The 16949-nt window shown below is 37.5% G+C and overlaps 1 protein-coding gene across 4 annotated transcripts in view; it reads left to right on the forward strand.

Annotated features, from left to right (window-relative positions):
- The window catches only part of ACTN2 (actinin alpha 2), a 70178-nt gene that overhangs the window by 12384 nt on the left and 40845 nt on the right, over positions 1-16949 (forward strand). For all 4 annotated transcript variants that reach the window (XM_054062557.1, XM_054062553.1, XM_009562140.2 and 1 more), the window contains exons 2-3: positions 13274-13388; positions 14671-14790. In XM_054062557.1, the coding sequence (XP_053918532.1) occupies positions 13274-13388; positions 14671-14790 (235 nt within the window). The remainder of the gene's footprint in view (positions 1-13273; positions 13389-14670; positions 14791-16949) is intronic.

The raw sequence follows: 16949 nt of genomic DNA on the forward strand, positions 1-16949 counted from the left end.
TCTCCAGGCAGTATAAAGTGCATAGACTTTGCCTTGAAATCACATCTGCAAATTTGTCCCTTGCAGACCCACCACAGTATTTGAGACCCTTTTTGAATTACCTGTACTTCAATTTTAACTCTCCAAAGGGGGAGATAATTATAACAGAGAATTTTTTTTCTATAATAGCAAAGAAGTGGCCAGTTGAAAAAGAATAAAGAGGGAGAGAAAGACCAGAAAAATTGTCTCAAACATTTTATCACTGCTGACACAGATCCCTCCAAACCTGTTGACATTTTTACTGCGAATACTTTTCTGAAGCTGCTTTCTAGTTTGTTGGTACTCTTGTGAAGTACAAATGCTGAGCATGGAAAGTGGTGCTCCAGAATTAACTCCTTCTGAGCCACGTAGATATGAGTGGATTTCTGTTGAACCTGTAACAGTTCAGATTTTCTTGATATTTTATTCTCTTGACATGCTAAATACCTTTTCCTATCTTTGTATTTCTTAGTTTTTCATTCACTATATAAAAAAAATGCACTTAAATATAATACCTCTTTGTCTGACTAGTGCTTACAGTGAGACCTCCCAAATATCACTTTGCTGAAAAGTCCATAAAGCACCAGAATGCAAATAGCTCACTATTCCATTAACTGAGTATACCTCCAAAAGTTTCAGGAGTTGTCTTGATTTTGTTCACCCAAGGTATGTATCTAAAAACCTGTGGAGAGCAAGAAGCAAGAGGGAATGTGCATGAGAGAGGTATGTTTGGAAGCATGCACCAGAATACTGGAGTTTCTAACAGTACCTACACAGTTCACACACTGCAAGCTCTCCACGTAGGTCCCTAGTGTCCTACCTGATTGACTGGGGAGAGTCACTATATATACACTATGTATTTCCATATAAATGCAAATATGCAGTCTTTATTGCATGGGTGATAAAGTCCATTAAAGCTTTTAGAAAAATGTGCCCATTTCGTTGTGGCATTCAACTTTGTGCAGTGTAGCGGCAAACCTATTTCAATGCTCTGACAATTGGATGTGAACTGATGTATTTGTAGGTATGGACTATAAAGTTTTGTGGTGTAAAGTGATTAGGAATGCTGTGTAATATAGTAGTTGCTATAGCTGTGGTACTTCAGGTTGCGATGTCAGAATCACTTGTTTTTATAGTGCAAATTCAAACTCTGTAAAGCGCAGTGTATTGGAACAGAGGATATTTACTTAGTATGCTCTAGAGTTAGATTACTCTATTATTAAAGGAAAATACTGTTGTGCCATAGAAATAGCTGCGAGTGCTCAGAGGTTCAGTCTGGATGCTGTATACTTCCAGTCATGCTGTGTTGGAGTACCATGTCTCTGCCAGAAAGGCACAGGTCCTTGTGGGTTGTGCTTCTATATTTCTGCAGATTTCAGTCACAGATATTTTGAAGGCAAAATTTCGCAGTTCTGCATGTTAAGAAAAAACCAAACAACAACCTACCATGATCCTTTAATTGTTAAATTATTAAATATCAGAAATATGGCCTGTTGCAAGAGATCAGCATGTCCATAAACTCTTCCTTCAAGGGAAATACAAAATCAACGTTGGAAGATAAAAGACAACAAAAGCCATGGACCAAAACCACATTATTCAAAACTTTGTATTGTTCCATTAGTCCCTTCCTTGTTTTATTTTGTCTTGTTTTTAAAGCTTTACTCCCATTTGTGAAAATTTATTTGTTTTTTTGAAGCTTATGAAATAAAAGTTCTTTCACTTGCTACAGGATTTTAGATTTTCAAAACGTACATGAGACTGTAAAATACTGTACAATCACACAACTTCAGAGGTGTACAGACCCCTCCTAATTCTGCATTTAGAACTCCCAATCAGTGGGCATATTTACATCTCACCTCTACTGTGGAGTAAAGATTTTGGACAGATCTGTAAAAATGTTTCATTACTCGAAAGAAGTTGTACAAAAAGCTGTGGAAGAGCAAAGACTCAAATTTTTGGTCTTTAGCACTAGGAAACGGTAAAGAAGTGGTATAGTCTGTGAAGTAAATATAAAGTTCTCAAATTACTAACAAATATCCAACTTATAATCGCCCCCATATTAAATGGCTTTCTCTAATGAGAGTGAAAGAGAAAGACTCAAATTTTTGGTCTTTACTCACGGTCTGTCCTCCCTGAAGAGGGAAGATCATTGCAACCAGCAAGAAATTGCTCCCCATTACTCTATGTAGCTAAAACGAATTATCCAAGGCTGCTGTAGGAGAGCCGGACATTGCCATTTGGAAAAAGTATTCTCATGGAGTATTGCTTGCACACCCTTTGTGACCATCTTTTTTCAAGGTTTTGTGCGTATGATGTGAATGATAGCACTATACTACAAAAATAGCGATTCACATCCAAGAGAATGCTGGTCTGCAAAACCCTGACCTTTGTCACCGCTTAGTGAGGTGGTGACAATATTAATTTAAAGTCCCAGTATTGCAAAGCCTTCCAAGTGGAAATTTCTAATAGCACCTACACCCCAACTCATGATGAAAGATAACTTTGTGCTGAAGTTGAACATTTAATTTATTGGTTGGGAATGTGTGGCTGGGGGGAACCTTTCACTTTTAGGTCAGTGTTTTGAATCCAGGCCAGGTGAATAAGTGACAAAGTTGCTAACGCATGCAGGCTGTTTGGTAATGTCTATGAGGTGAGTTGTACTCTCAGTTTAGCTCTGTGAGAGACAGGTGTCCCCATCACTTAAACCACCAGAAATGGCAGCTTCATTGGAGGTGCCCAAAACTGTCCTTATTAGTGAGAGGTAGAGACAGTGACTTTTAATCCTAGAGGTGAAAGCTAAAACAATTTCTGTATGTGAAAATGCTTTCTCAGATTGCATCTATGGGGTTATTCACAGTCATTGCTATTCTTAACAGTTCCCTGAGTGACTTCTTTCTCCATACCTAAGTGGCTGGCACATTTCATAATTCCCTAAGAGCTTAAGGAGGGAAGGGTGATAGCTAGCATGCAACTAGATTTACAGTAGTAGGTAACTGGTTTATGCTAAACAGCTAGTGTTGATTTTAATCGTAGAATTAAGTTTGGATGACAGAGAACAGATGCTGAAGATGTGGTAATTATGTGGTGTTTTCCATCTGTTCACAGTAGGTTCTGGTTTTGATTAATTTTACAGTTCTTTATTTACAGGATATTTATAGTTTTGTCGACTTTCTAATCTTTCTCGCTACCATTTCTTTATTTTTTTTTTTTTTTTTTTTTTTCCTATTTCGGTACCTCAAAAGCAGCAGTGGGTTTTACCCTGCAGTAGTTCTCTTGCATATGGAGGGTTTATTATTCTCATCATCCCTAAATGCAGAAAAGGGACATATAAAAGTACTCAACTGTGGCTAACATCTGCTCCCATTGTTGTTAAAAGGCTTGTAGTCCCATATGAAGAATCATGGATTATATAAAATTTTCAGCATTTAGGACAATAAAAACATTTTTAAAATTTCTGTCTTAAATGACTTAAAGGCTGTTGCAAAGTTGGGGAAAAAACACAAGTATCAGAATCTCTTCCCCAGGATCATAATACAGACCTCAGGAAATGTACATATCCGTAGGACAGATCATTGAATCCACTTGCATTCTAATTTGTTTTATGTTTAACTTCCCATGAACACTGTTCTGCCTCTTGACTTTGAAACTTCCTTCCTTCTACCCTGTTAACATTTCTTCAGCTTTGTTTCTTTATTATTCTGTGTCTTTACCCTTCTACTTTCTCCAATATCCATGACAAATCTCCTCCAATACTGCACTTCTTTTTTCTAAGGGAAATTAGGGAGTCATATTAAAGTAGGAGAGGGAAACGGGCATCAACACGGATAGAACAACCTGACAGAAATAAAATTTACAGCTATCTGTTGCATGCCAAGTTCTTGGATTCCTAAGAGGGAGTTGTTTTCTGCTGAATGACTTCTTATTTTGTAGTCTTTGGATAACATATATACCTAAGTTTTAGGTCTTCTCAGCCACAGGATCTGGAAAGAAAAAGAATCTTGTCTATTCTACTTTTTCAAGGCTGCAGTGTAGATGTCAATTAGGATCGGAATCTTCCATGAACATTATAGAAAGCATGACTTGGAGAATCTGGGAAGCGTTTAGTCCATTCCAGTACTCTCAGGCAGAAACAAATATGCTTATGCTCATTTTAATATATTTATCCAACTTCTTGATGATGTTCAAGAATGATTCCACAGTTGCCCAGACGATATCTTCCAGTGCTTTGCTGCTTCTAGAGTTTAAAATTAATCTAAGTCTTCCTTGTTGTCGTTTAAACTCATGACTATCTACCTTAAGGTCTATCATCAGTGAACACAGAGAACTGATTTATTCTCTTCTGTCTTGTGACTTCCTAAATGATTGAGACAAGTATCACTCTCTTAAAATTTCTCATGATTAAACCTGCCAAACAGTTCTGTATTTTTCATAGATGAAGTTTTCTAGAATTCTGTTATTTTTGTGGCTGTTTTATGGATTCTTTTCAACTGGTCCATATTTTTCTTGAATTTTGTGCCCCAAAGAGGGTACAATATCAGCAAATCCCTTTCCAGCACCAAGGAGATTGAAATTAATGCCTCAGATATTGCTACACCATACTTCTGCTTAGATATCCAATATTGTATTTACCTTTTATAACAGCACAACATTTTTTAATTGGGTTAGGTTGTGATCCACTGCTATTCTCAGATCCTGTTCTTCAGTGCTACTGCCCTACCAGTACTTCTCCATCCTGAGTTTCTGCAGTTCATTATTACTGAAGAGGGCAGTATTTCAGACTTTTTGCTAATCTGCATCCAGCTTTCTTCAAGTCATGTCATTGATTTGTCAAGATCCGTTTGAATTGTAGCTCTGACATGAAACATGCTTACAGACCAATCATTTGTCATATTGAAATGTTATAAGAATACACTCTCTCCTGTCATATAAATGAGCAAATAAAGTATAGAACATGAAATGGTTCAGGCAGAATCCTGCAGAAGTATGCTTAACAAGTCCTTCTGCTTAATAGTGATCTATTAGTCACCATTAGTAGGAATACACTTTCTTTCTTGCTAAACACTGTCTTTGTTTTTTTTTTTTTTTTTTCCCTCACAGGGTTTTGTGTTTAGTTTTCCTCCTAGATAAATAGCTCTGTGCTGTTGCAACCAGCTCAGGTACATGGAATAAAACAGATCTGCTTCTGTAGTTAGAGTCCTGGCAGGGGGACTTTTAAAATACTCTAGCTTAATTAGTAGAACAAAAGGCTAGGGTTTAGAAAGGAAAAATCACGAGGAGAGGGCATGCATGTACCTAAATGCAGGCTTAAAAAGGTAGCACAATTTAAATTTTTGTTTGCTTATCTTTGGGAATTTAATTTTTTTTAAATATAAGACTGAATTACTCAAAAGGTAATGCTACTTGCCTGGAAAAGTTTCCCACTTCTGCGTAGATAAATTATGCTAAAACTTTTAGTAACCTGTAAGGCTGTGTTTCTCCCTTTGTTATTAAATTTACAATATGAAAATTTATCACAGACCATTCTGGTGCGCTTAGTGACAGAACACACCAGCAGTAGACAGTCAGGTTTTTTCCTGACAGTTCCTTTGTCTCCCTAATTCTTTCACCTTATAAAATGAGTAGGCTGCAGTTATATTGTAAAAATAAGAATGTGTAAAGATATCTTGCAGTTTTTAATGCAAGGTAAAAAATGCCCATGGTTTTACTAAAGTTTTTTTCATTGGATTCTTGTCTCTTTTATTTCTGCGCTACTTTTCTGAGCAGAGTTTTTCTTATTGGCATGATTTTTGAAATTACAAAAATGAAAGATTTAGACCAGAATTAGCCTACAGATCCCGAACAGTTTTTAGTTTCAAATGGGATTTTAAACATTGCATATATTCCTGCTTCTAAAATATCAATGTCTCTAATTGAAAGTACATTTAAAATAGGCAGAAGTATTTTAAACCGATAAAAATACATAAGCAGACAACCTCATGGCACTGCATGTATTTTAAGAAGTCAACACAGATGCCTGTTGTTGTACAACTTAAATAAATGGGTGTCATCAACACCAATGAAAAGGGAAGGTACTTCCTTCAGGGAATAGTTCTTTTGTTGCATTATGCCAATGATCTATTTAACATCCTGAGTTGTCTGAAGACTTACCTAAATTTTCGTGCTTAAGACTGATGCTTTTCTCTCACATTTGAAGATGGGCTTATGTGCCTGAAAAATTCTGTCTTTTCCAGCTACCTCAGGTGATCCAATAAAAAAATTATCTGCCTGCTCCTAATAGACCTTGCTATATTTTAACTGTTTTAGCTCCTCCGGAGACCTTGTGAAAGCTCTTATCCTCCTTTTCTTCTTGTTCTTCCCTTAAGAAAAGAAGGCTGAGGTGAGGGCGGTGCGTGCAGTGACCCATACATTTTGCTTCCTTCTGAGTTTTCTTCCATTTTGCCAATGGAACAACGTAGCGTTTCTCAGTTGTCTCTTCTGAAGAAGACACTCTAATGTCACCCACTTTGTAGCAAAAGGCTCAATAATAATTTTGATATTTCTTGAGCCTTGCCAAATTATTCTTGAAGGGATATTTACATGCTCTGGTTTTGGCTTTGTTTTTTTTTAACAGCACTGTAAAACAGACGTGCAATCATTCAGTGCTGGGAGGTGGTTGCATGTTTTACAGGAAACTCTAAACTCACACAGGATTAGGCCACCTGCTTTGTAAGGATTGAGGTCTCCCCAGGCTCTTCCACTCAAGCAAAATGCAAAATGCTAGCAAGATATGTGCAATGTCCTGTGTGATGAATGCATCCCTTTGACAATATCTCCTGTGAATGATAAAATTAAGGAGCTGGTTCCGACTTCTCTTAGTTACTAGAGCAGGTCTGCTGACAGTGCAGAGTATGCTAGCATATCATCTCTGACACCATCTGTTCAGATACATGGATGGATGTGCTGGAGCAGAGAGGGCTTTCTCGTATCTTGGATTTGGCAACCTTGTGATGGAGTTTCTACCAAAGTCCTTTGTGAGATGGTTCTGTGCTGTCTTTTCTGTTGTTCCCAGCAATTTGACTTTGACACACTGCCTGATTATAGGGTTTCCTTTTAATAACCTTTTGGAACATGCTAAACATTACCCCTATATTAGCCTTCATGGCATCCTTCACTGTATTTTCACTGTGCTTCATCTGAGTTGTTGCTGTGCTCTGGTATGTTTAGTGTTAAAATCCCTCTTTGCTTACCAAGTGTTTTGGCGAGATCGAGTAGTACTGGTGAACCACTTCTCCTGCTATAGTTACTCTAGTTATTTTACTAACATGTCCCAAAGTATTTAGCCTTCCACTGCAAGGGGAAATAAGAGCAAGGGGACAGTTAATAATAATTCAAACCAACATGTAAGATGCAAGATAAAAATATACTCATGTACCTGATATACTGAAAGCACAGCTGATCTAGATGTTCTAGGAACATCTAAAAGATGCCATGTGTAGTCATTGGTTCACATCGAGGTAGTTCATAAAGGATGTGCAATTTTCTGCTGTGTTTCACCCTCATGACCCTTCTTTTGGGAGCAGGATTAAATAGTTAAGAGTACAGGGCCAATGCAGACTGTATCCCAAGCCTGGAGAAAAGCCCTGATCCTGCAGTCATTGGAACAGTGTGTGGACACAAGAGCTAGGAGATCATGTTGCAGGTTCACAGCTTATATTTTAAAACATGGATAACAGACAGATGGGAAATACTTCAAGGGGAAACCTCAGTCTGGCCTAGTGGGAATGTTCTGGCAGAGCTCTTTCTGTAACACCCTTGCCATGCACTCGGAACCCAGTAATGTTCTGTATAACTACAGAGTGAATCACTGCGTCCCATTTAGCCTAGCAGTAATGAAGACCCTCAGCTAGCACAAGCAGAGAGGGAAAATACTTTAGAAGGGCTACAAAGCAGGGTTTTAAGAAACAACTCTATTGCGCTGAGATAATTAGGGAGAACACATATGTGTGCAAACAAATGTATTGAATGTTTATATTAGAAATTAATTTTCTTCAGGTGTCTTCCGCTCTAGGTGTTAGAATTTAAGGTCTACTTAAAATGAGTTGTGCTTCTGCTTTACTTAACAGACACAGAAAGTATTAAGTTTCCTATGAATGCAGTATTTTTCATAACTCATAGGTTAGAATTGAATTTTGTCTATATTTTCTCATGTAAATGTTACAGAAACTCAAAAAAGCAAATGACTTGTGGGCTAGTAATCTTTCTAGTAGTGGTACTGACAAGCAGACACTTGCCTCTTAAAATCAATAGTTTTTAAAACTTGTGATATGATAGCAAACAGAAATTGATTTAAGTTGGAGAGAGCAAAAGGTGGTGTTAACCTTTGTTGTGGAATACAGGTACTGAATAGGATGAAGATCTCCAGTCCTTTATTGGGCTGGATCCACTTCTCAGTTTCAATACTAAGTGTAAGTAAATAAATCTTCCTGAACTTATGGAGTGTATCGCCTGTACACGTCCCCATACAAGTTCTGTTGCTGTTTCGCTGATGTACATTTTGGACTCACCGTCAATGCCAAACCAGAAATTTACCCTGTACATTCAGCAGGTGGAACAAGTTGTCCTGTGAGCCACTGATGGGTAACAGTTTTGGAGAAGGTGGTTAAGTGGTGCTTTTTCAATTCTCTTTATCCCTGTTACTACATGCACATTTGGAACTTGTTAATATAGCATCTTGTTTTCTGGCTTTGAAGGACTATCAAAAGTAAGTTATCATTACACTCATAGAAAGGATGTGTGAAGTTTCTCAGGAGTGTAAGACAATTCAGCACTCAGAGGTATCACTTTTTCCATCAAGGCATGTCCTTCATTGTGCATGTGTAAAAATATTTGCACAGAGAGGGTATATCCTATTATTTTTTTTGACATTAGCTGCAGCTGATTGATTAATAGGGATATCTCCTTTTTCTACCCCTGAGTTGCAATTCTACTTGTCAAGGGCTTGTAAAATTAAGTGGCCCGAGTAATCTACCAGATAGGGTTTTTTCCTCAGGTGCATGCCCTGCCATCACAGATCTATTAATCCAAATTATGGAGAATATGTGTTGGCAGTCTTCACAAAGAGTCTAAGTGGGCACAGCACATAAACTGCACTCCCTTTTCTGGTATTAGCTTTTCCAAAATAGACCTGTGACAGCAGCAGACCATTAATAGTGCATTAAGAGAACATTTTCCTGTGGGACTGCAAACCGTTTGGTTTCCTGCCCTGCATCCCTTCTTCTGTGGACTGTCACGTAAGGATGTCAGCAAGGTGCCTTTTGTAGTAACAATCTTGGAAAGGAGATTTATTTATTTATTGAATGTATAGAGCCACCTATGGTAAATAAATTAAAAAAATAAATGTCTAGCTTTCTAGGCACTTATTTGTATTTGTTCTGGTATTCGGCTTGGTGCCTTCTGTCCTGCCTTGTTTCTCTGGGCAATCTGATACTCTGAAATGTGCTGTAGAGCTCAGCAGAAAAAGGAATTTGCTTTGTCTAAGTCATTTAATAGCTTTTAAATCCCAGTGGATTACGAATTTGCAGGGTACTATACACTGGCTGTAGTTTGATCTCAAGGACTTAAACGTGCTTTGAATTGTTTCTTAACAACTATGAATAGAACTGTTAGTTAAAGCTAAAGTCTGAGAGCAAGTGGTATCACAAGAAGAACAGAAGGATGAGTGTTAAATAAAACGTGTACTGTGGAAACTGTTAAAATTTGCAAGTTAAGTTTTGCAATAGCTTTAATTACAGTCACTTATGATTGCATCACTGAAACATAGTAAACACTTCCTTAAGTGGAGTTCGTGTAACCGTGTTTAGCCCTAGAAAAACAAGCCAGTTTGGAAGGCACCAGGCTATGAAGCCACGTGCTGAGAGTCTGCTGTAATGTACCACAGCAACACTTGCCATGAGATAACTGGTTTCACGACCTGGTGCACTGGTAACACAGTAAGCTCTGAGAAACTGTTGTTCAGATAAGAGATCTAAATGTCTTATTCTAGATATAGAAGATAATTTAAATTATCTAGGTACAGATAGTCCAAATAAAGAATCCATGCACAGCAGAGTTCTTCAGCAGAGCTTGTTATCTCATGAATGAAGGCTTTGTAGGTAATTTCAGGTTTATTCTTCTTAATGCTGCAGTGTCGATGACAAACCCCAATTCTGGAAAGAACCTTAAATAACTTGCAGATATAAAAAGGCAGCCCATAAAACCAGTGACTGTCATTAAACTATTTCTTGAACACAACTTGACTCAGCAGTAGAAGCGTCTTTTTCTTCTTCATATCATAGCAACATTGGCTGCTTAGTGCCTTCATAAAAGGAACAAGAGTGAGAAGAGTTTGTCTCTCAGCAAATTCAGTACTGTAAAAATGTCTGGTTTTAAGAGAAAGTATTTAAATTATTTGAAAACTTTGGGATCTTTGGATAAAACTTATGCTTTCTGTCTATCAGTGCAGCATCCAGTAAGTTAAATCAGTGAAGGAGAGAACCCACAGTGAAATTAGAGGTGGACAAAAATTCTAATGTACCTTTTTTAATGTGTATATACATGTGTATACATGCATTTATGAGCTAAGAAATGCCAGGTTCTGTTTCTTCTTAAGAAACTATGTGAGAAGTAGTTTTCTTCACAGTAGGAATTAGATTTGTATTTTAAGACTGTTCGACTGGCTAGGTTGTTATTAAACTATTAAATGAAAAATGGGGAAAACTTATTTACTTGAGTGGTTCAGGGTCAGAACATTGACCATAAATGTCCAAAAGAAGAGATGGAAAGGTTTTTCTCCAAATTCCGTTTTGAGTTTAGCATGGTGTACTTGGAACAATACTACAAACTGCAATAGCATCTGCAGATTAGTACATGTCCATCACTTAAGCTTAATTCATGAGAGGCTCATTCACTTACTGGTTCAGCTTTCTAATATTTATTGCCAAATTGCCGTGCAAGGTTCATGTGCATTTACCCTTGAGTGCTTTGCTGTTTTTTCTTTATTACTATAATTACAACATTTTTAGTATTTGCAAATGATTTAATGTGGTGCTAAGCCTTTATAGATACACATCACTAGAACCAGATACTGCTTGAGGCAGGCAAATTAGTCTTATAAACTAGATCCTAACTCTATAATGATCCAAAACAAATACTATCCTAAGACTCCATCATGTTGAGCCCTGAGGGTAGAGGTGCCTAGTATCTCTGTTGTGATGCTTGATATGCTCTGGCTTCAAATCTCCCACAAGTTCAGTGAAGCCAGTTGCCTTAAAATAGGGAGGCTTATGTTCCTCAATGACTGCTTTTCAAGCTCACATTCTTTTATTAAAATACATGCATTTGCAGAAATGCTTCATCTGCAGCCATACTTATCTCCATCTGCACACAGAATAACTTAATTATGCCTCTACTGCAACTCGTCCTCTGCAGGTGAGGACTCCCTCCAGAAGCACTTCCAATACTGTTTTCTCTTTTGTCCTTTCTCTGGGTATCTAGAATTAGGGATTTCACTGCACAGCTCCCCCATGTCTATAGCACTTCTTGCTTCTTCCTTTCAAATGGAAAGAGAAATCAACAAAACAAGTTTAGCAAGCTGCCACTATAGGAGCTCTAAGAAAATTCTTCACATAAGTTGAGTCAAACCCAACAGCAATCAAAATGTTATTCTTTAACAGAAAGCTGCACTTTTAAGATTAGACCATTTTTGAAAAAAATCAATCTCTCTAGAATTTGCAAGACTCAGTTCTAGGGAAAGTTTTTACCTTCATCTACTGCCTTTTCTAATCCTGTTTCTGAGAGATCAGAAATTAAATAGTATTAAAAAATTAGGCAAGAAAAAGGAAGGCCAAAGGACATTTCATATTGACAATAAGGATTTGGGATATATTTTATTTTTTAAACTATTTACATTAAATGTTTTTAAAACTCTGGTAATCTGAAGTAGCAAAAGAAGGGGAATTCCAAATATCTGACACTTCAAGTAGCTGAAGTGTAACATATCAAAATGTATGGCTTTGTCATATACCTAAAGTTAAATGCCTGGCGAAATACCTAGTAAATATAAACTTGCTTTATGTATCTTAAGCGACACTGAAAAGCAAGAATTTGTCAGAAGGCTGAGAAGTAATGTATATTTGAAAACAAACTAATTTTAACTACTAGGTTTTATAGTGGCCCATGTTTTAATTTCATTCATACAAAAAGTAATGTGTATGTGACCTCTGTCTAGCAATGGAGTTAGTTCTAATATTCCTGTGTGCAAGTAAAAGCTTGGTTATTCTCCCTGGAGAGAGAAATGCCCATGATTGCTTTTGTGACCGTTTTTGCCTCACAGACTTCAGTATCTGCTTTTGTGCGTTTCATAAAGTTGTAATAGTTTTCTGAAAATTACATAACACAGTTTAAAAATAAAACCCATGATAAGAAAGGCCATAACTGCTGGGTCTGAATGTGAAACTCTTGCACTTCAATTATTGTAAACTTTCAAAATCCATTCTAATTGTCCATTTTTTCAAAAGGCATTCTGTTTCTCACTGTAGTTCCAAGTAGGAGCAGGTGCAATTTTGCTGGTATCCTTGCTCTATCAAGTCTCTCTTCAGTTACTTCATGCTGGAGAGCGTTGTCCCAACTTCCTGCCTATGAGAAATGCACGTTACTGACATAGATTATCTGACATAGATAATCCATATAAGAACTGTTTATGAGGGCATAAATTCAAGTAGTAGAAGTTTTTGCTTCTGTGTTTGGTTTGACTATATTCTACTGTCACACAACTTCCTTTATACCATATCAATCTTTCTTTTCAAGAGTGTGTAACAGATAATACCAAAATAAAATTATGCGCTTATAAAAAGTTAAGTGCAGTAATAATTCTTAGAAAAAAATGCCTTTATGTGTAGATCTTTTCTGGGGAGATGCATTTACAAGTAGATTCTACCATGATATTGCTTGTAATCAAGCAATTCTTTGCATATTCATGAACCTCTGGGACAAGAACTTTGAACTCAACAACATGTATAAAGTGAATGGAAGTTGAACATCCAAATTTCTAAGCAGTAGTGAAAATCTCAGATGTAGTGTTTACTCAGATGGCTTATCAGTTGTTTTGGAAAATGCTGTGTCGATAAGTACTTTAAAAATATTATTTAATTGAGTTATTTGTTATTTATTTATTTTTTTGCTATTATTTGATAGTTAACGTTCCTTATTTTTTTAATTTTTTTTAAATTCTGTTTTACAGACGTTTACAGCCTGGTGCAATTCCCACCTCAGAAAAGCAGGAACGCAGATTGAGAACATTGAGGAGGACTTCAGAAACGGCCTTAAACTGATGCTCCTCTTGGAAGTTATCTCAGGTTGGATAAACTAAATTTTGCTATGTATTTACAGCATGCTACCTGAAACACTATTGAAAGACCAAAAACAATTAACAATTCAAAACATGAAACAAAAACTCGAGGAAGGCTCAAAAGTGAGATATGAAACACAGAACTAAAAAAAAAAAAAGTTCTGTTTTTTCCTCATCTGCAAAATATCCTGTTTTGTGCTTGTGTTCCGGCATATCACAGTGTATCAGGGTATCACTGACATCACAGTGTTTTTTGACAAACCACAAACATTGAGGACCCAGTCTTAGCTCCTGATAATTAAAAACCCTTTACACTTAGGTTACAAATTAATGTTATTCCATTTTTAGTGTAGAAGTTTTGCTTTGCTTTTAATTACTTTATTGGATAGACCAATGCTTTCAAAAGTGAGTGCCCAAAGTAAAACTAGACCAGTATTTTGTCACAAGTAAAAGGTCTAATTTTTGAGAAGGGTAGAACATCTGAGAACTCCCTTTCACTAATGGATGTAAACTCACTATGTCACCCATTTTATGTATTATTCAGAGGGGCTGTCCCCAAGATCTGGAGAATATTCAGAATGACCCTGAATGGGAAAGGAATAGCATAAGTTACACACAATAAAAGTGAAAAAGAAAATGGAAAAGACAGTTTACATTTTTGCTGGAGATTTCGATGAGGATGGTCTTCAAATGATCACCCTTCACGAAATGAAGAGTTATCTTTTAAGAAATTATTCTTCGTTGTGAAAATCTGAAAAGATAAGTTCATTCAAGCACGTCAGCCTATGCTCTGAAATGAGCTTCTCTGCTGTACTGGGTGAGGTTGTTAAAAGCCATTGCTCTTGGTCAGATGTGAAAGGATGCTATGGCTAATCTGCTGGATAGAGTCCAGCCGCTCTTTACAGTCAGGCAGGTAAGGGTGATGAACTCTGAGAACATCCTGCCTTCTCAATATTCAGCTGCTCTAACACAGATAGTAGCAATGGACCAGAAATTGAGTAGCAGGGAGCACTCACATATCATCCAGACATTTAGGGCAAACATAAAAATTTTAGTGTGGTTTTACTCGTGTATCAGAAAGATCTAAGTCAGATGTTTCAACGTTTGGATTTTCTCTTCAGGATTTTGTTTAAAGCCAGTTGATATTCTTTCAAAAAAATACCTGTTAAAAAAAACTGCTAACTTTTAGACACTGTGTTCAGGGCACATTCACTCTTGAGTTCTAATCACTTGGTTATCTGTAGCCAGGTGCATGTACCAATAAACACATTGAATTTGTTATTCTCCAGGGGAAAGACTACCAAAACCAGACAGAGGGAAGATGCGCTTCCATAAAATTGCTAATGTCAACAAAGCGCTGGATTACATTGCCAGTAAAGGAGTGAAACTTGTGTCAATTGGTGCAGAAGGTATGTGACAGCTTGACAACGTGCCTTACTTCGGTCCTAGGCATTCACATTGCAAAGAAGTCTGACAGAGACTCTTTGCCAGATTTGTGGGCTATTCTCTATGTATGGGTGCCTCAAAAATTCCTTAATATTCATTGTTGACCTATATCTGTGAAAGGACAAAAAGTGGAACTTTGTGGACACCTGGAGAGAAATAGGGGTATAAATGGGCTTTAAGATTCATTTACTTCCAAGGTTAAATTGTCCCTGTTTCAGTGGGTGTTTAGACAATGATTTCTTTTTTCAGAGCTTTATATTTTTTCCTTTGCATTATTAAAAATATTAGTATGTTCTTTATACATTCTGGGATTTTTTTTTTTTTTTTTAAAATCTTTGGGAGATTGATTGTGGATGGCAGCTATGTTTCTAGAATTCAAGTTTAGAGTTAAGGGAATGATCAAATTATAGTAGCTGGGGAGAGACTGAACAATGTTTAGAAAAGAAAGTTGGATGGAATGTTATTTGCTAAAGTTATTACTCTGTTATTTTTCTGTTGTTCAGGTAGTTAAGTAAAAACATGCAGTTGGCTACCTAAATGCTGATAGGTGTAAACTGAGCAAAAGAAGGCAAGCTCTCTCTACAAGTGAATGTATGCCTCCTATGAGATTCAATTAGTTTAAAAAGGACAAAGTTTTATTTAGAACCAGCTACTCCATGGAGGTATTTGCATAATGCTTTGCATAGCTGTTATCATACAAAGGAGTGATATGGCTAGCATAATATCCAACTACTTTTGATTCCATAGCCTCAGTGATGTGCTATCCATTCTCGCAGCAGCCTCTAACACGTCCTTAGGGAAAAACTCTGTCTATAACCTCAAAATCATGGTGGGAGGCACTAGTTATATCCTGTTCACATTGCTAGACCTCTTTAGATTGATTTATGAGCCTTCTTTTTATTTTTTTTCCCCCCAGGATTATAGATGTCCTTATTCTGGCTTCCAAACTTTAATCTCAGGGAGCTTACTGTAATTGTGGCTGGAGCAGGAAGATTGATTAGGTGGGATGGGGTATCTGTAGAAGTAATGCAGAGATCTGTCAGCATTCATTGATTACACAATGGTTTGACCGAGCCTGCTTGGTTCCTCAATTATCACTCACCAAATGTGTTCAGTTTCTAGAGCTCCAAAATCCCAAAAAATGGGTGTTCTCCGGGCAGAGCACTTGTTTGAACTCACCCTTTATTCATTTCGGACTGAACTGGGTAGGCCATCTGAGTCTTAACTCCATACCATCTATCTTTGGGCACACAACAGAGACTTTTTTTGGGGGAATACATCATCAGCAGGGAGAAACAAATAATTCTCAAAGGCACTTCAGATCTCAAAAGAGCTCTACTGCATTTCAGAGATGCCTGGATACCACCATCAGTTGCACAGGGAGTCAGGGGAGCTGTGGGCCATTTGCTCAGTGAAATGAAGTGGGATGGAAAAATATGCCACCACCCTAAACCTCTGCAGTTGTTTGTTCTGGGAGCGACATGGCACTGAACGGACAGCAGAGGGTACTGAAGAGATAATTTATACGTGGAAATGAAGAATGCAGAAGCTTGTTGATATCTAGCGCAGAAATGCTGGAAGTACAGAGTGTGGATCAAATGAATGGTAGTTTCTGTCATGTCGTACTGGGACTCTGTGGCTTCCTGACTGAAAAGAGTGTAGCAAAGAAGGCAGAGTGGTTGTTCTCTCTGATCACAGTTCGCACAGTGTACTAACGCTTTCACACCTAGGTTTTTCTAGCAAGGCTAGAGTGTTTAAACTGAGATACATCAGCACATATCTGCTCCTGAAAGGACAGGCTAACCCTCTGCACTCCCGCCTCCCTCATTTTGCCCTGTTATTGCTAGTTATTACTGCCAGAGTGCTCAGAATAGGGAGCAGCACTTGAGCACTTTCTAAATCACCTGAAGGCGAAGCATCTGGGTTAGCTCAGATCAGCCACCAAACCCATTTAAACTAACCCTGCTGTTCTCCTTGGCAGCAGCTGGCACTAGTTTAGATGCTCTGTGATAACAAGTATTTCCCTCTGGGAGGGAGGCAGAAAGAAGACACAGAAACCCTTTCAAGTCTCCTAGCTGGCTGCTGCCGGGTGATTTCGGTCCCTGTACTCAGTATTTCTCCA

The sequence above is a fragment of the Cuculus canorus genome, chromosome 3 (assembly GCF_017976375.1).
Source record: "Cuculus canorus isolate bCucCan1 chromosome 3, bCucCan1.pri, whole genome shotgun sequence".
In the NCBI taxonomy this organism is placed as follows: Eukaryota; Metazoa; Chordata; class Aves; order Cuculiformes; family Cuculidae; genus Cuculus; species Cuculus canorus.